This window comes from Bufo gargarizans, chromosome 9 (assembly GCF_014858855.1).
Source record: "Bufo gargarizans isolate SCDJY-AF-19 chromosome 9, ASM1485885v1, whole genome shotgun sequence".
Classification (NCBI taxonomy): domain Eukaryota; kingdom Metazoa; phylum Chordata; class Amphibia; order Anura; family Bufonidae; genus Bufo; species Bufo gargarizans.
In genome coordinates, this window is record NC_058088.1 from 142,004,546 (window position 1) to 142,024,463 (window position 19,918).

General features: G+C 43.5%; 1 protein-coding gene across 6 annotated transcripts in view; it reads left to right on the forward strand.

Moving 5' to 3' along the window:
- The window catches only part of LOC122946008 (H(+)/Cl(-) exchange transporter 5), a 174,931-nt gene that overhangs the window by 140,320 nt on the left and 14,693 nt on the right, over nt 1-19,918 (forward strand). For all 6 annotated transcript variants that reach the window (XM_044305282.1, XM_044305281.1, XM_044305284.1 and 3 more), the window contains one exon: nt 14,128-14,670. In XM_044305282.1, the coding sequence (XP_044161217.1) occupies nt 14,128-14,670 (543 nt within the window). The remainder of the gene's footprint in view (nt 1-14,127; nt 14,671-19,918) is intronic.

Sequence of the window (19,918 nt, forward strand, 5' to 3'; positions counted from 1 at the left end):
TCCTCCCCTCTGGGGTGAGCCTGGTTGTTCCTGTGGATGGTTCCGGTGTTCCTTTTGGCCTCGTACTGTCTCCCTTGTTCGCGCTGGCTGTATTAGCTGTGTGCTTATTTACCGAGTCTACCGCGTTCTGTCCTCCCGCTGGGTGCAGATTGCGTGGCCCGTTCTAAGACGATGGTCCTGATGTAGACTTACCTTCTCGGTAACTTGGGGGGACTACCTTTTCGGTTCAGATTGTCCTTTGATCCCACACAGGGGCTGTTCAACGTGGTTACATCAGCATGGTCTTTAGCCTGCCTTCTCCTGGCGTCTGGCGGATCCTTTTGGGTCTTTGCATCTGTCCTTCTGCTCCCCATTCGGGTGGATGCGGGTCAACGTTGTTCGGGGCCGACGGGGCTAGTTTTGTCGACCCTTCTGCCCGTGTTACTGGTCTGCGCCTGTTCTCATTGGGTTTCGCCTGCTTGCCAGGCGACTCCAGCGGGTTCACTGCTGTCCACTCCTGGCTGTGTCTCGTCCAGGTTCTGTCGTAAGATTTAGGGTTTTTTGTCTGGGGTTCTGTGGAAAGCTGTGCATTCCCCACTCTGAAGTTCTTTCCCCATGGTTCTGTCTTTTGGTTGAGGTGTCAAGTGTCGGCGCTGTTCTTCCTCTTCCAGCGTTCCCGACCCTCTGGGCCTGCCAAGACCTTCTTCCTCGGAGTGGCTCTTTGGTTCCTCTGTGCTGTCCTTCGGTACCGCCCTGGGGACTATATCCAGAGCTCTCGGCGCTCCAATCTTGCCCTTGGAGCTGTTACAGGAGTTCACTCTATCCTTCTGTCCTGTACGGTTGTGTTCCGTATCAGTCGTGTCTCTGACGGGTGCCGGCATGGCCCCTTTTTTTGTTATGAGTTTTCTGTCCTTTCCAGGACAGGGCTGTTCTGCATCTCGTTTCTTCCTTCCTTCCTTCCTTCCTTCTGAAGGTGGTGTTGCCTTCGCTTCAACACCTCACCTATTTGGACGTTGTTTGGGCCTGGCCGTTGTTTACTTGGAGATCTCCGACTCTTGCAGTCGTTCGGCCTCTTGGGTTTCCAGGAGGTCTGTGCATAGGGTTGGCAGACTCCAGGGTGGTTTTCCTCCGCTTGATCAGGTTGGCTATTGCTGAGGTTACCGCACCTAGGGCAGGATTCTGTCTTTGGTGTCACCGTTCCTTTCACCAGAGCGGTCGGTGCCTCCTGGGCCGGAGGCATTGGGCTTCGGCCGTGCATTTGGGCACGGTGGCCACAGGTCTGCCTTGCACGCCTTTCTGAGTTCTACAGGGTGCATACTCTGACTTTGGCAGATGCTGCCTTACTCCGCCTGGGTTTGCAGGCGGCGGTTCATTGATGCCTTTCGGGTGCTTCGCCTTGGTGTTGTGGTCCCTCCCCCTTTTGGACTGCTTTTGAACGTCCCAAGGTCTTCTGTGTCCCCCAAGGAAACTGGGCGAGAAAACGAGATTTTTGTATAACTTACCAGTAAAATCTCTTTCTCGCTCTTTCCTTGGGGGACACAGCACCCACCCATTAATTGTTTTTTCTCTGTGCGTTTTCCGAGTTTTTGTTACCCGTTGGGTAGTTGGCTTGTTGGTTCCTTGTTGGACTTTGCCTTTTCTCACTGCTTGGACACGCAACTGGCAGTCTCTCTCTCCAGGCTGAGGGTATAGCTGATGGAGGAGGGGCTTAACAGTTTTCACTTAGTGTCACGCCTCCTATGGAGATGAGCTATACCCAAGGTCTTCTGTGTCCCCCAAGGAAAGAGCGAGAAAGAGATTTTACTGGTAAGTTATACAAAAATCTCGTTTTTCAACCATGCTTCAACAGAATTATGTAAAAAAATAAACTCATGAAACAGGCATGGACAAAAATGATGGTACCCCTAACTTAATATTTTGTTGCGCAACCTTTTGAGGCAATCACTGCAATCAAACGCTTCCTGTAACTGTCAATGAGACATCTGCACCTCTCAGCAGGTATTTTGGCCCACTCCTCATGAGCAAACTGCTCCAGTTGTGTCCGGTTTGAAGGGTGCCTTTTCCAGACTGCATGTTTCAGCTCCTTCCAAAGATGCTCAATAGGATTGAGGTCAGGGCTCATAGAAGGCCACTTTAGAATAGTCCAATTTTTTCCTCTTAGCCATTCTTGGGTGTTTTTAGCGGTGTGTTTTGGGTCATTGTCCTGTTGCAAGACCCATGACCTGCGACTGAGACCAAGCTTTCTGACACTGGCTAGTACATTTCTCTCTAGAATTCCTTGATAGTCTTGAGATTTCATTGTACCCTGCACAGATTCAAGACACCCTGTGCCAGACGCAGCAAAGCAGCCCCAGAACATAACAGAGCCTCCTCCATGTTTCACAGTAGGGACAGTGTTCTTTTCTTGATATGCTTCATTTTTTCGTCTGTGAACATACAGCTGATGTGCCTTGGCAAAAACTTCGATTTTTGTCTCATCTGTCCACAGGACATTCTCCCAGAAGCTTTGTGGCTTGTCAACATGTAGTTTGGCATATTCCAGTCTTGCTTTTTTATGATTCGTTTTCAACAATGGTGTCCTCCTTGGTCGTCTCCCATGTAGTCCACTTTGGCTCAAACAACGACGGATGGTGCGATCTGACACTGATGTTCCTTGAGCATGAAGTTCACCTTGAATCTCTTTAGAAGTCTTTCTAGGCTCTTTTGTTACCATTCGGATTATCCGTCTCTTAGATTTGTCATCAATTTTCCTCCTGCGGCCACGTCCAGGGAGGTTGGCTACAGTCCCATGGATCTTAAACTTATGAATAATATGTGCAACTGTACTCACAGGAACATCTAGTTGCTTGGAGATGGTCTTATAGCCTTTACCTTTAACATGCTTGTCTATAATTTTCTTTCTGATCTCTTGAGACAGCTCTTTCCTTTGCTTCCTCTGGTCCATGTCGAGTGTGGTACACACCATATCACCAAACAACACAGTGATTACCTGGAGCCATATATATAGGCCCAATGGCTGATTACAAGGTTGTAGACACCTGTGATGCTAATTAGTGGACACACCTTGAATTAACATGTCCCTTTGGTCACATTATGTTCTGTGTTTTCTAGGGGTACCATCATTTTTGTCCATGCCTGTTTCATGAGTTTATTTTTTTACATAATTCTGTTGAAGCATGGTTGAAAAACAATGTCTGACTTTCATTGGTTAACATTTATAGAATTTTAATTTATTATTACTTTTGTCAGATTAAAGTTATTTCTGTGACCATTGTGACTTTTTCTTTCATTGACCAAAGGGTACCAACAATTTTGTCCACGTCTGTATGTGACCAGAAATTAAAAAAAATAGCTCAAGGAAAATAGGGAAGAAAAACAAAAAACCTCTGGTATCCTAAAGGTTAAATCCTAGGCTGATTTTTGCAAATCTGACCTGTCACTTTTTGTGGTAATAACTTTGGAAAGCTTTTTCTTAGCCACGTCATTCTCAGATAGTTTTTTCATGACACATTGTCCTTCATTTTAGTGATAAGTTTGAGTCCATATGTCTTACCTTTTTTATTTATTAGAAAATTTTGAAAATGTCACTATTTTCTGTGAATTTCTCTTTTATGACAGATAGTGATACCTCACAAGATAGTTATTACTTTACATTTTCCATATGTCTACTTTGTTGACATCATTTTGTAATTGTCATTAAAAAAAATTAGGATGTTTTGAAGGCTTAGAGTTTTAGAAACATTTAAAATTTTCAAGAAAATTCAATTATAAAGTGATTTTAAGAGGCTTACATAATAGAAACCACTCATAAATGACTCCATTTTAGAAACTACACCCCTCAAATTATTCAAAACCGATGTTACAAACTTTAACCCTTGAGGTGTTCCATAAGGATTAAAGGAAAATGGAGGTGAAATTTCTAAATGTCATTGTTTTTGTAGATTTTTTTTTATGTTCATATTTATTTTCTTGCAACACAGCAAGGGTTAACAGCAAAGCAAACCTCAATATGCATTACTCTGATTCTGCGGTTTACGGAAATACCCTATATGTGGTGATAAACTGCTGAAGGGGCACATGGCAGTGGTCAGAAGTAAAGGAACGCTATATCGTTTTTGGAGGCAGATTTTTTCAGAATGGTTTTTGGGCACCATTTTGTATTTGAAGAGACACTGATATAACCCTACAGTGGAAACGCTCAAAAAGAAAGTGACCCCATTTTGGAAACTACACCATTCAAAGAATATATTAAGGGGTGTATTGAGCATAGGGCTGCAGCTATCGATAATTTTAGTAAGCAAGTATTCTACCGATTTTAATCGAGTACTCTAATAAGAAAAAAAACAAAGAACATTTTCTATAAAAACTCATCAGCCCCCCTGCCATCAGTCTCCCCCCCCCCCCCCCCTCCCCTCCGGTGCCCTCGGTTCCCCACAGTGCCCTTAGTTTCCCCTCCAGTGCCATCAGCCACCCCGTGCCATCAGTTGCTCCCTCCAATGCAATTAGTTCCTCCAGCAGTGCCATCGCTCCCCCATGTCATCAGTTGCTCACCCTCCCAATGCAATCATCTCCTCCCCCAACGCCATCAGCTCCCTCGCCAGTGCGATGAACTCCCCCCAGTGCCATCAGTTCCCTCACTCCCCCTTTTAGCCATCAGTGCCCAGCTGCAGTGCAAGTGAAATCAAATATTTGCCTTTCCTGTAGGGGTGCTGCCTAAACTCCAGAGATCTTCCATCCTCTTCTTCACGCTCTGCACTGGAACCTGACGTCACACAGCTTCAGGTCATAGTGCGTGCTTATGTGCACTACATCCTGACTATCTGTGTACATCAGGATCCAGTGCAGCACTGTGCGGGCAGGTGGGTGACCATTGAGCATCAGTAATTGCAAGCTCTTCACTCGCACCCCATGGTCACATGACACAAATGAATCATCAGTGCAAAAAATTTGCATCAAGGATTTTTTGTTGTGTCGAGTTAATCGATTAATTTGAGTAACTTTGACTCCATTACCGTTTTACGGAATTTGGAAACGCTTGGCTGTGAAAATGAAAAGTTTAATATTCTTCCAATAAAATGTTACTTTAGCCCCAAATTTTTCATTTTCACAAGTGATAACCGAAGAAAAAGCACTCTAAAATGTGTTACCTTTTTTCTCTTGAATGCGGCAACACCCCATATGTGGTGGTAAACTGCTGTGGGGGCACCATATGGCTTTTGCAGCGCAGATTTTTATGGAATGATTTACGGGTGCCATTGGTTTAGATTTTTTGAGTGATTGTCTTATGTGGGGGTTCATTTTTTGCAGGATGGGGTGATGTTTTCATTGGTGCCATTTTGGGGTATATATAACTTAAAAATGACAGTTCTGGCATAGTTTTTATTTATTTTATTTTTACAGCATTCATCTGACAGAGTATATCATGTGATATTTTATAGGGCAGGTTGTTACAGATGCGGTGTGAGGCAAGGTGACAAAAAATTGACAGTTGTTTGTTTTTGTTTTGTTTTTTCCTTTTCTTATAGCATTTACCTGAGGGGGCATATCATGTGAGCAGGTTGTTATGGACACAGAGATACCCAATGTGTATATTTTTGTTAAGTTGTACACTGTAAAAGCATTTTTGAATAGCATAAAATCTTGTTTTTGTGTTGCCATCATCTGAGAGCGATAGTTTTTTTCTGGCGATTGTCTTAGTTAGAAGGATAACACAACCTATGTTGAGAACAATGTAAGTATAGTGGGTGACCTCAATTTAATACATAACTTTTAATAGTAACATATACATAAAAATATATTAGCCCATTAGGCCCCATTCACACGTCTGCAATTTCGTTCCGCATTTTGCCGAACGGAATTGCGGACCCATTCATTTGTATGGGGTCGCACGATGTGCTGTCCGGATACGTTCCCGAAAAAAAAAAAATAGAACATGTTCTATTTTTGTCTGCAATTGAGGACAAGAATAGGCATATTCTATTAGTGCCGGCGATGTGCCATCCGCGAAATGCGGAACACACATTGCCGGTGTCCGAGTTTTGTGGATCCGCTGATCCTCAAAACACACACAGACGTGTGAATGGACCCTTAGACAGTAATAAGTGACACACACTTGTGCAACAACTATCCGTGCAGATAAAAAAGGAACGTTCTTACCACTATGTAGAATCGTGGTCCCTAGAGGGGTTCCCTAGTCTCAGGGTACTGGGTCTATAACCCTATTCACCCCTATTTAGAGGAGTCTTACCTAGTCTTTCCTAACGATGATTGTGAACAAGCCTTAACCCTAAAAGGCCATTTAAGGTCTGTGACCTCGGTCAATGTTACCTGAGTGCTCAGATCTCCTTGGGTTCCCATACTTTGCATGGTACTCCTTGTCTTTTGGAGATCATTTCATCTTCAACTTACTTAAAGGATTGTGCAGAGATTTTTATATTGATGATCTATCCTCAGGATAACTCTTGAGCAAATTGAGCTTCGGATCATCGAATTAGGATTCCGAAGTCGGGTTTAGTACCAAGGTACTAGCTAGTACCAAACCCAACTTCAGAGTCCTAATTTTAAATGTCTTTAAATGCCTTTAAAAGATGCAGAAATAAATACTGAAGTTTCGCATAACTTCGGGTGAAACAAAGTTTGGCTCCAGAGCCAAAACATTTTAATGCTGTACGGAGACGGCATTAAAATCAAAGTGTTTGACTGAATCGCTCTACACTACTCAGGTTCATTAATATCCGATCTGTGGACATCCGGCACCCAGCACTCCCGTCGATCAGCTGTTTTACCATCGCTGCGTCTATATCACAGTGCACCTCGTCTTGGAAGTGCAGTGTAATGATGAGTATTTCTCCATTCACTTGAATCAAGCCAGTACTTTTAATTACACTACACCACTGCTTCACAGGAAACAACACGTAGTGTAATGATCAGAAAGCGAGCACAGTCTCCTCGTCAAACAGCTGATCGGCAGTGTCGAACCTAAAAGATCAGATATTGATGGCCTATCCTTAGGATAGGTCATCAATAAAAATAGTTTTACAACCTCTTTAACTTTTACTGTTCACAGTAATGGTAATTTTGACCAGGGGTGCCCAAACTTTTTCATGCCACTGTGTATATATATACGGTGTGCAGCACTGATTATCATTTACTCACTCAGAGATGCAGAGAGAAATGCTTGTCAAACTGTGACATCTGTTGCTACTTTTAATTAATGGATGTTGCATAAATCTACCATTTGTTTGTGTGAACCCCTAAACTATGATTAACACCATGTATCAGTAGAAACACTGCATTGTTGTAGGAGGTAATATTAAAGGGGTTGTCTGGCTTCAGAGCTGAACCTGGACATATCCCCTTCTTCACCCTGTAAAACGGGCTAGGACAGTGCTAAAGCCCGCCCATTAGTGCCAGAGAAGCCCCCGCCTAGCAGTGTAAGTTAGTAAAGACTAAAGCCCTTGCCCTGCGCTATAACTGAAATGCTCCGATGCTCATCTCGGAGGGGCTGCCTGGGTAAAAAAGGGAATATGTAGTTGAAAACCAGCTTTGAAACCAGACAACCCCTTTAAGAGTATAGGTAGCGTATTCATTTAAAAAGTGGATTTTGTGCACACTGGACCGAGTAGAAAAATATCAGCCAGCTGATTTGTATTTAGAAATGTACAGCTAGCGTAGATAATGCAGACTATAGGTTTTATGTCCTATGAAAGCTGATTGTTAGAAATGTTTACAGATGTACTGTGGAAACCACATGTCCTATAGGTTTCTTTCATTCCTTGTTAGCTGTGTGTGTCCGAAGCTTCTCCCGATGAAAATCTCTCAGGCGTTTGTTAAAAGGGATTGTCAGAGTTATATGTTAATACAAATGTGGACAAAATTGTTGGTACCCTTCCGTTAAAGAAAGAAAATATATAATAATATTTATTTATATAGCGCAACCATATTCTGTAGCGCTTTACAAATTCAGAGGGTTCATGTACAAAACAAGACATCACAACTTAACTGGCTAATATCCAACTCAAACACTAGGAGTGAGGCCCCTGCTCGCAAGAGCTTACAATGAGGAAATAAGGATGACTCAAAAGGTTGATTGTGGTATGTAGTATTCAAGCCATTATTGTACTGAAAGCAGTGGTGTAGGCCGATGTGCTTCGGGGTGGGGTGGGGGGTTCAGTATTTACTAGGGGAATGTTCAGTTTAGGAAGCTAGATAAGCCTGCCTGAAAAACATGTATTCTTATGGTTGTATGTTGAGCCATTCTTTTATTATTCCAGCTCGAAGTTATGAATGAATTGCTAGCAGTCTGCAGTAAGGGTACACAGTTGTGTTCACCACTTGAGGGTGTGCCTCTATCCAATCAGCGCTGCCATTGTCGGTCTGGACATGCCCTCAACTAGTGAACACCCCTCTATACCCTTACTGCAGACAGCTGGCAAATCATTAATAACTTCTAGTAGAAATAATAAAGGAAGGGCACAACATAGAGCCATAAAAATAGCTGCGCCAGAATAATTACATGGGGAATGCATGTAGCTAACACAAGTCAGGTGGTAGACAGAAATGAGGGAGGAGATGTATGGAGGTGCAGCACTGTGGAGAGCTTTGTGGGTGAGGGTAAGAAGCTTGAACTATATTCTGTGGTGGATGGGCAACCAGTGAAGTGACTGGCATCAGTATAGCAGGTGGATGGATAGATAAATAGATGGTTAAATAGATAGATGATGCTAGCTGCTGCAGCATTTAGGATAGACTGAAGGGGGAGAGTTTAGTGAGAGGGAGACAGTCAGAATGAGAATGAATCAAAGCAACAAGAGTTTTTTTTTTTTTTTTCCAGTTTCCACAGTAAGAAATAGGCTGATTCTGGTGATATTCTTGAGGTGCAGATGACAAGAGCAAGCAAGTGATTGGATCCTTTCTTTGTTCCCCATATCAGAGTCAAACATGGCCCCAAGACAGCGGGCGTGTTGCCTAGGAGTTATGATAGAGCTGCAGGCCAAAATTAAAATATCACGTTTAGGTAGGTTAGTAGATGGATGGGGGGGGGAGGAGGAGGAGGAGAGAGACAAGAAGTTCAGTTTTTGAGAGGTTCAGTTTTAGATACAGAGAGGACATATTAGAGACAGCTGTCAGACAATTACTGGTGTTTTGGAGTAAAGCAAGGAGGAAGGGGTTGAAATGTATAGTTTGGTGTCGTCGGCATAGAGATGGTACTGAAAGCCAAATCTACTGATAGCCTCTCTGATGGGGGCTTTGTAGAGGACCTAGGATTGAACCCTGAGGAATACCAACATCAAGAGGAAGAGAACTAGAGCCAGCGAAAGATGCACTTAAGGAGCAGCCAGAGAGATGGGAAAAGAACCAGGAGAGGCCAGTTGAGTGGAGCATGGTGAAGGAGGAGTTTGTGGTCTACGATATCAAACACTGCAGAGAGATACAGAAAAATTGGAGAAGAATCACCATTCCTTTTTGCTGTCAGTAGATCATAAGATACCTTAGTAAGGGTAGTGTCTGTAGGGCGAATGGCAGATTGTAAGTGGTCAAAAAGAGGGTTTGCAGAGAGATGGGAAAAGAACCAGGAGAGGCCAGTTGAGTGGAGCATGGTGAAGGAGGAGTTTGTGGTCTACGATATCAAACACTGCAGAGATCCAGAAAAATTGGAGAAGAATCACCATTCATTTTTGCTGTCAGTAGATCATAAGATACCTTAGTAAGGGTAGTGTCTGTAGGGCGAATGGCAGATTGTAAGTGGTCAAAAAGAGGGTTTGCAGAGAGATGGCTTATTAAGCGAGAGTAGACAAGACGTTCAAGGAGTTTAGTGATGAAGGGGAGATTAGAAGCAGGTAGCATGTCAGTAGTTAGCAGCACAGGTCGGGTCAAGAGATTATTTTTTTATAGTACTAGAGTTAACAGACCGAAAAAGGATGGAAAGAGAGAGAGAGGTTAAACATTATAGTGAGATGAATGATGATAGCTGGGGAGAGGGACTGAAGAAAGTAAGAGGGAATAGGATCACTGCTGCAGATCGTGGATCGAGAAGAAGAGAGAAGCCTGGAGACTTCATCTGTTAGGCCTCATGCACACGACCATTGTTTCATTCCATGTCCGTTCAGCTTTTTGTGATTTTCTGCGGACCCATTGACTTTCAATGGGTCCGTTGAAAACTCGGCTAATGCACCGTTTGTCGTCCGTGATCCGTGGTTCCAGTCCATCCAAAAAAAATAACCTGTCCTATTTTTTTCACGGAAAACGGTTTGCGGACCCATTCAAGTCAATGGGCCCGTGAAAAAACGCGGAGGCACACAAGATTGTCATCCGTGTCAGCGTCTGTTTTTTTTTTTTTTTTTCTTATAATTTGCATGGCAAACTTGACTTTTTTTTTTTTTACTTTCCTTACTTTCCTTCATGTCTGGTGATCCTCCAAAAATAAAGGAAGAGACACAAAAATGGATCACGGAACAACGGAACCCCATTTTGCGGAACAGAACACAACAACGGTCGTGTGCATGAGGCCTTATAGGGTAAAAAGAGGAGAGAGATCATGTGGGAAGGAGGAGGATTGAAATTGGTTGGGGACTGGGAGATTGTTTCCTTCCGGATTTTGCCAAACTTATTTCCAAAGTAAGTGGTCATGTCAACAGCGCAGAGGTTAGTGACGGATTCCAGAACTTTAGTGTCAAAGAAAAACCCACAAGGGTCACTGAAATAACCTCAAACTGACAAAAGTAATAATAAATGATTGAATATCAGCTAATGAAAACCTGACATTTCTTTCGAATTTAGAAGCGAACTAATGAAACTGGCCTAGGCAAAAATGATGGTACCCCTAGAAAAGATTTAAAATAATTTGACCATAGGGACATGTTAAACTAAGCTGTGTCCTGTAATAGCACCACAGGTGTATTTAGACTTGTAGTCTGCCTATTTAGAGGGTGAAAAGTAGTCATTGTGCTTTTTGGTTTTGTGGTGGGTGCTACACTGAACATGGACCAAAAAAGCTAAAGAGAGAGCTGTCTCAGGAGATTAGAAAGAAAGTTATAGACAAACACAGTAAAGGCTATAAGACCATCTCCTAACAGCTTGATGCTCCTGTTAAAATGGTTGCATATATTATTCAGAACTTTAAGGTCTATGCGACTGTAGCCTACGTCCCTGGATTTGGACGTAAGAGGAAACATTCTGACAATTTGAAAAGACAGATAAAAACAAATGATAACCAAAGAGCCCAGAACGACTTCCAAAGAAAACTGTAGGTGAACTCCAAGGTTAAGCTACATATTAGTGTCAGATCGAACCATCCATAGCTGTCTTAGGCAAAGTGGACTTAATGGAAGACGACTGAGACAGCTGAAGCAGTTTGCCCACGAGGAGTGGGCCAACATACCTGTGGACAGATGCAGACTCTTATTGAGAGTGAAGCGTCATTGACACGTCAGTGTTTCACATACGTGTGCTGTACGTGTTCTCATTTGAATGTGTTTATTCACACATCAGTGTTTTAGCATGGTCCGTGTTTTCAGCTCTGATGCATGTCCTATCTTGCTCCGTGTTCCCTGATCCCTCACGCCCATTATAGTCTATGGGTACGTGAAAATCACAGATGCCATCCATGTTGCATCCGTGTTTCACGGATCATTAAGAATTTTGAAAATTATTTTTCAGCTGTTCAGTGTCAGTGAAACACGGATGCAATACGGATTGCAAAAAACGGACACATGAACCCAACACGGATCCTTCACGGATGCATCACTGACCACCTGCTCACGGATTTGGACACTGACATGTAAATGAGGCTTTAGTCAGTAATTCCCATCAGTGATTTTGAGCCAAAACCAGGTGCTGATCTTTCCCTTAAACCTTATGTCTGTGTAGCTCCACTTCTGATTTTGGCTCAAAATCTCTGATATAAATCACTAACATGTGAATGAGGCTTTAGGGTCCATTCACATGACTGTATTACTGGGTCTGCATCCGTTCCGCAATTTTGTGTGATGGGGCTGCAAAAGATGCAGACAGCACTCTGTGTGTTGTCAGCATCCATAGCTCCGTTCCGTGGCCCTTCAAAAAAGATGGAGCATGTCCTATTCTTGTCCGCAATCGTAGGGCTGGCCGCAATTTGCAGACCTCAAAACACGGTTGTGTGAGTGGACCCTTGCAAAAATTGCTTGATTGCAGTGATTAACTCAATATTTGCACAGCATATTGAGGCAATCTTTGTTGTCCAGGCCAGTTTCTCTAGTTCATTTTTTTAAATTATTCTCTTTAACCACAATAAAAATAAAAATAAATCTTGAAAATCAGACTTTTTTTTTTTTTTATAACTTTTGTCAGTTTCAAGTTATTTCAGTGACTATTTGAGGTTTTCCTTTCTGTAACAGAAGGGTGTCAACAATTTTGTCCACATCTGTATGAATTTTATTTGATTTTTTTGTAGAAGTGAGGGAACATAAAAGAATAATAAATAAAAGTAGGTGCAGACAGACCGACATAGGGTCCAATATCAAGAGCCAAACCTACATAGCCAGCTGGTGCAGTGGACCTGGAAACATTTCTCAGGGGTAAAACTGCACCAGCTGGCTATGTAGGTTTGGCTCTTGATATTGGACCCTATGTCGGTCTGTCTGCATTTTCAATTCTAGTGGTCTTACCTTACCTTACATTTGCTATACGTGATTTATTGTATTGTTTTATATGCTGGTTGATAACGCATACATTCAGATGTGATAACTCAGTGGACCTGTATGTGTCGGTTACATATATTTTATTGCATACCGCACTTTGTTCCATATTGTATACAATTTTTTAATGCGTGTGTGTCTTAATAAACTTTATATATATTTTTGTATCCCTTTATGGTTGGATGTGCATTTATGGGGTGGCTCTTTTGACTCTCTATTGCAGGCATCCTCAAACTGCGGCCCTCCAGCTGTTGCAAAACTACAACTCCCAGCATGCCCGAACAGCCTACAGGTATCAGCCTACAGCAGGGCATTGTGGGAGTTGTAGTTTTACAACAGCTGGAGGGCCACAGTTTGAGGATGCCTGCTCTATTGGGTCAGATTATGGGTCCATTCACACGTCCGTTTTTTCTTTCCTGATCTGTTCCGTTTTTTTGCGGAACAGATCAGGACCAGATCTGGACCCATTCATTTTCAATCGGTCCTGGAAAAAATCGGACAGCACAATGTGTGCTGTCCGTTTCCGTTGTTCCGTTCCGCATGTCCGTTTAAATATAAAACATGTCCTATTCTTGTCCGCAAAATTCGGATCCTGGTACAATACAAAGTCAATGGATCCGCAAAAAACGGAAGACATTCGGATGTCATTCCGTATGTCATCCGTTTTATGCGGAATCAGTTCCTGGAAACACATAACAATTTTTTTTTCAACTTTATTTGATTATTGAACTTTATACATGTTTCCGTTTTTTGCGGATCCGCAAAAAATGCATGACATAAAGAAACATTTTCAGGAACAACGGATCCGCAAAAAACGGACCAAAAATCGGGATATAGGAAAATACTGACGTGTGAATGTAGCCTTATTGTCATAAAAAATTTAAACCTTGTGACTGAAAACGCCCGTACTATTAAAATATTAAATATTTTTCCAATACGGCGAATGGCGTAAAAAAAGGTAAAATGGCCAATTTGCTTCGCTTACCCAAAAAAATGTAATAAAATGTCATCAAAAAGTAGATATAATTTTTTTTTTATGGGGTCAGAATATGGTTTAGAAACTAAAAAACTTTTTTTCCCCCAAAGTTTTATTTTAAATATTTTCACACTAATTATTTTCACAATTTTAAATTAATTTTCACACTATTTAGACATAAAAACCTATACATATGTGTTGTCATTGTAATCGTGCTGAATGAAGGGCACAGATTAGTTTTGCCGCAAACGTAATGTCGTGGGAACAAAACCGTGGAGGAATTCCACCCCATTTTGGGTGTAACAAATCTGCCATATCTCAATATAGCCTGAGAGCCTATGCAACTGATACGTATACCTGAAAATAACTAGTAACGGTTGCCATAGGCTTTTTCAGTATCGTACATGTATGTGTCTCTGTCTCTACTATCTGTAGCTGCAGGGTGAATGTCCTGATATGGTTTCAGGGTGACCTCTGTGCTGTCCTTGTTTCTTGCAGGTGAGTTATTACTTCCCATTGAAGACTCTGTGGAGGTCCTTTTTTGCTGCATTAGTAGCAGCTTTTACATTACGCTCCATTAACCCTTTTGGCAATAGCCGCTTGGTGCTCTTTTATGTTGAGTTTCATGTTCCCTGGCATCTACTAGAGCTCATCCCATTCATTCTTCTGGGAATATTTGGAGGCTTATGGGGTGCTTTCTTCATTCGAGGGAATATTGCTTGGTGCCGTAAAAGAAAGACTACTAAGCTGGGTCGCTATCCTGTGGCTGAAGTCCTAGTGGTCACAGCAATCACTGCAGTTATATCGTTTCCTAATGACTACACTCGAACAAGTTCAAGTGAACTGATATCTGAGCTTTTCAATGACTGTGGCTTGCTAGATTCATCCAAACTTTGTGACTACAATAATGATTTTAACAGCACCAATGTGGGCAACCTGCCAGACCGATCAGCCCGTAGCGGAGTCTACACCGCATTGTGGCAGCTCTCCTTAGCCTTGATCTTCAAAGCTGTGATCACCATCTTCACATTTGGCATGAAGGTAAGATAGCGGCTGATGCTTATTGTGTCAATTTATTTATACGTTTATGGATAAGTATGTTTTTTGTTGTGTTCTGTTTCACAGTATGATTATACGCCCATATAGCAAAACCTAAAAAATTACAAGACCAGTCATTTATAGTGTTGTATTGCTCCCTGTACAACTATACAAATAATATAGACTGGGATCAGATTCACAGATATAACCATGAACCACAATTCATGTAGCAGATCTATTCCAAAGCTTCCATCCATCCATTTGCTTAGGGTACTTTCACACTTGCGGCAGGACGGATCCGACAAGCTGTTAACCATGTCGGATCAGTCCTGCGGCTATTTCGCCGGACCGCCGCTCCGTCCCCATTGACTATAATGGGGACGGGGGCGGAGCTCCGGCGCAACACGGCGGTGCACGGAGAAAGGCCGCCGGACTAAAATTACTGCATGTCAGGCTTTTTAGTCCAGCGGCTTTCTCCGTGCACCGCCGTGCTGCACCGGAGCTCCGCCCCTGTCCCCATTATAGTCAATGGGGACAATGCGGCGGTACGCGGGCACGACGAAATAGCCGCAGGACGGATCCGACACGGTGAACAGCCTGTCGGATCCGTCCTGCCGCAAGTGTGAAACTAGCCTTAGTTTTCCTTCCAAGTAGTAGTATTGTAAAACATAGGGGGCCAGAATGTTTCATGGGATCAAGGGTAATTGGGTCTCCTTGACATCAGTAGACAACAATTTCCAGACGCTGGAACAAAATATAGAGAGAATCACAGTTCCATTAAAGGGGTTGACTCATTTCAACAAATAGCATTAATATTATTATTAGAGGAAGTTAATACAAGGCACTTACTAATGTATTGTGATTTTCCATTTTGCCTCCTTTGCTGGCTGCATACATTTTTTTTCACATTGTACACTGCTCATGTCCATGGTTACGACCACCCTGGATGGAATTCAGCAATGGTGGCTGTGCTTGCACACTATAGGAAAAAGCACTAGCCTATTTGCACTCCCATGGTCCCGGCCACCAGAAAGGGCCGGCGCTTCTTCCTATGTTGTGCAAGCACAACCACCAGAGGAGGATTGTAGGATGGTCATAACCATATAAGCATGCAGTGATGGTAAAATATATCAAGCCAGCAAAGCAGGCAATATGGATAATAACAATATACCCGTATGTTTAGCCCTATAAGACGCATCGGCCTATAAGACGCACCTAGGTTTTTGAGGAGGAAAATAAGGGATTTTTTTTTTTAACCAAAAGGTGTGCTTTTGGTGGGTTTTGAACTAATTATGGGGTGTGCATGACACTGTTATGGGGGGGATCTGTTGGTGGCCCTGTTATGGGGGGGATCTGTTGGTGGCCCTGTTATGGGGGGGATCTGTGGGTGGCACTGTTATGGGGGGGGGGATCTGTGGGTGGCACTGTTATGGGGGGGGGGATCTGTGGGTGGCACTGTTATGGGGGGGGATCTGTGGGTGGCACTGTTATGGAGGGATCTGTGGGTAGCACTGTTATGGGGGGGGTGATCTGTGGATGACACTGCAATATACACTCACCTAAAGAATTATTAGGAACACCATACGGGGCTCCAGATGGCGACCAAAATGGTCGCCAATGCGACTTAGAATTTACAAATGGCGACAAGACTTTTTAGACTTGTCGCCATTTGCGACTAGACCCTCCGCGGCAGCTCTGCAGTTGAACAGCGGCAGGCACAGGAGCTGATAGTTCTCTGCCCCGCCGCCGATGTTCTTCTGTCTGAGTCAGCTCGGTCCCAGCACACAATAGCAGAGCCGCTGGCAGCAGGGAGGGGAGGGACTGGGGAGGAATGTAATCTGATCCTAGAGTGGAAGCTGCTTCTGCCAGCCCCTCCCCTCCCCGCCCACCAACCAATCAGAGCTGAGGCAAGGCAAGCACTAGCAGCTCCGAGTCTGAGTCACACACTGTACAGGGAGTCTAAGAAAGAATCAAATGAGTCACAGGTGAAAAGAATCTAAAGATCCGACTTAGTTAGTGACTCATTCGATTCTTTCTTAGACTCCCTGTACAGTGTGCCCCCCCAACACCCCAGTATAAGAAACATTGGTGGCACAGTACACCCCCCCCAACACCCCAGTATAAGAAACATTGGTGGCGCAGTGTGCCCTCCCAACACCCCAGTATAAGAAACATTGGTGGCACAGTGCGCCCCCCAACACCCTAGTATAAGAAACATTGGTGGCTCAGTGGGAAGTGCCAATGAGGGTTAAAAAATAATTTTAAAAAATTAACTCACCTCCTCCAGTTGATCGCGTAGCTGCCGGTCTCCTGTTCTTTCTTCAGGACCTGTGGTGACGTCACTGAGCTCATCACATGGTCCATTACCATGGTGATGAATCATGTGATGTATCATGTGATGAGCACAGTGATGTCACCACAGGTCCTTTGACAGGTCCTGAAGAAAGAACAGGAGACGATCGATTGGCACTGCCCACTGCACCACCAATGTTCATTACATTGAGGGGGGGCGCACTGTGCCACCAATGTTTATTATATTGACCTTCTACTATGCATTCTGTATTAAAGAATGCTATTATTTTCCCTTGTAACCATGTTAGCTTCTATGGGGCCTGCGTTGCGTGAAAAACGCACAACATAGAGCATGCTGCGATTTTTCACGCAACGCACAAGTGATGTGTGAAAATCACTGCTCATGTGCACAGCCCCATAGCAGTGAACGGGTCCGGATTTAGTGCGGGTGCATTCCGTTATTTTGAATGCCAGATCCGGCATTAATACATTCCTATGGGAAAAAATGCTGGATCCGGCATTCAGGCAAATCTTCAGGTTTTTTTTCGCTGCAGATAAAACCGTAGCATGCTGCGGTTTTATCTTTTGCCTGATCAGTCAAAATGACTGAACTGAAGACATCCTGATGCATCCTGAACGGATTGCTCTCCATTCAGAATGCATGGGGATATGCCTGATCAGTTCTTTTCCGGTATTCAGCCCCTAGGACGGAACTCTATGCCGGAAAAGAAAAACGCTAGTGTGAAAGTACCCTAAAATATTAAGTTTAAATCCCCCCTTTCCCAATTTTACATATAAAATATATAAACAATATATAAATAAACATATTACATAGCACTGTCCAAACTATTAAATTATTAAAAAATATCTCCTATGCGGTGAACATTCGCAATTTTTTAGTCACCTTGTCACCCCAAAAAATAGGATAGGACTGTTCTATTATGGGCCGAATGTTTAATAAAATGCGAAATGCACGCGGCTTTTTTTTGGTGTTTTTTTTTTTTATTTTATTTTTTTTCGCCGTATTGAGTATTGCAATACTTTTTTATGGTGATGAAAGCGAATCAAAATTTTGGTATCGAAACAACCCTATGCCGATTCGATCGGCGTAGCGTTGTCACGATACCAAAATTTGGATTCGGTTTCGATTTGGCGACTAAAAATTTGATTTGGCTCCTAAATTTTTCAGTTCAGGAGCCAATGGCTACTAGGTATTTTTTTTAGTCTGGAGCACTGCCATACTAATACGGTGTTGGACCCCCTTTTGCCTTCAGAACTGCCTTAATTCTAAGTGGCATTGATTCAACAAGGTGCTGATAGCATTCTTTAGAAATGTTGGCCCATATTGATAGGATAGCATCTTGCAGTTGATGGAGATTTGAGGGATGCACATCCAGGGCACGAAGCTCCCGTTCCACCACATCCCAAAGATGCTCTATTGGGTTGAGATCTGGTGACTGTGGGGGCCATTTTACTACAGTGAACTCATTGTCATGTTCAAGAAACCAATTTGAAATGATTCGAGCTTTGTGACATGGTGCATTATCCTGCTGGAAGTAGCCATCAGAGGATGAGTACATGGTGGTGATGAAGGGATGGACATCGTCAGATACAATGCTCAGGTAGCCCGTGGCATTTAAACGATGGCCAATTGGCACTAAGGGGCCTAAAGTGTGCCCAGAAAACATCCCCCACACCATTACATCACCACCACCAGCCTGCACAGTGGTAACAAGGCATGATGGATACATGTTCTCCTTCTGTTTACGCCAAATTCGGACTCTACCATTTGAATGTCTCAACAGAAATCGAGACTCATCAGACCAGGCAACATTTTTCCAGTCTTTAACAGCCCAATTTTGGTGAGCTTGTGCAAATTGTAGCCTCTTTTTCTATTTGTAGTGGAGATGACTGGTACCCGGTGGGGTCTTCTGCTGTTGTAGCCCACCTTTCTTTCCCATTCTGACATTCAGTTTGGCGTTCAGGAGATTGTCTTGACCAGGACCACAACCCTACATGCATTGAAGCAACTGCCATGTGATTGGTTGACTAGATAATCGCATTAACCCCTTAGGGACGCATGACGTACTGTAACGGCATGTTTCCCGAGTCCTTAAGGACCCATGACGTACCGGTACGTCATGGCTTTAATTTGCGATTCCGGTGCCGCAGGGGTTAATCGGAGCGGGATGCCGTCTGAAATCATTCAGCCAGCATTATCGGTGATCGCAGAAAACCGCAGGTCAATTCAGACCTGCGGTTTTCTGCGTTTCCTGTCCATTCGGGTCTCCAGTGACCCGATGAACCGGAAAAAGACTGTGATCGGTGGCGTGATTGCACACCACCAATCACAGTCCGTGCATTTGGAGAGGCGGTGCTGGTGCTGAACGCTGCTGTCCAGGGTGCTGATTGGTGCAGGGGAGAGAGGCGCGAGATTCAAACTTCCTGCGCTCCTCTCTCCCCTCCTCTTCCTGTTCTGCACGAGCACCCGGCAGCACCGTCCAGCTCCTGAGTCCCCCCTAATCGCCATCCATCACCCTCCTGCACGCATCACCATTCAGGTAGATTAGGGTCAGTGAGGGAGAGGCACCATTAGGCAGGGAAAGAAGGGAAAAGTTTCCTAATCTTTTGAGGGTGGACACATTGTGGCAGGGGGGCGTGTCTGGGCTCCTTCCTGCAAGAGTAATGCCTCTCTGGGCACCTTACAGACTAATTTGCATACCAAATAAACTGGATTTTCAGAGGATAAAAACATCTATTGCTGGAAAAAAGGCAAAATAAGGTACTAAGTGATATTAGGCCATGGCTTTACTTCAATAGTGAATATCCTGGTGACAGATTTCCTTAAACCCCTTAAGGAACAGGCAATTTTTTTGCTAATTTGACCAGTGTCACTTTGTGTGAATAACTTTAAAACGCTTTTACTTATCCAGGCCATTCTAAGATTATTTTGTCACAT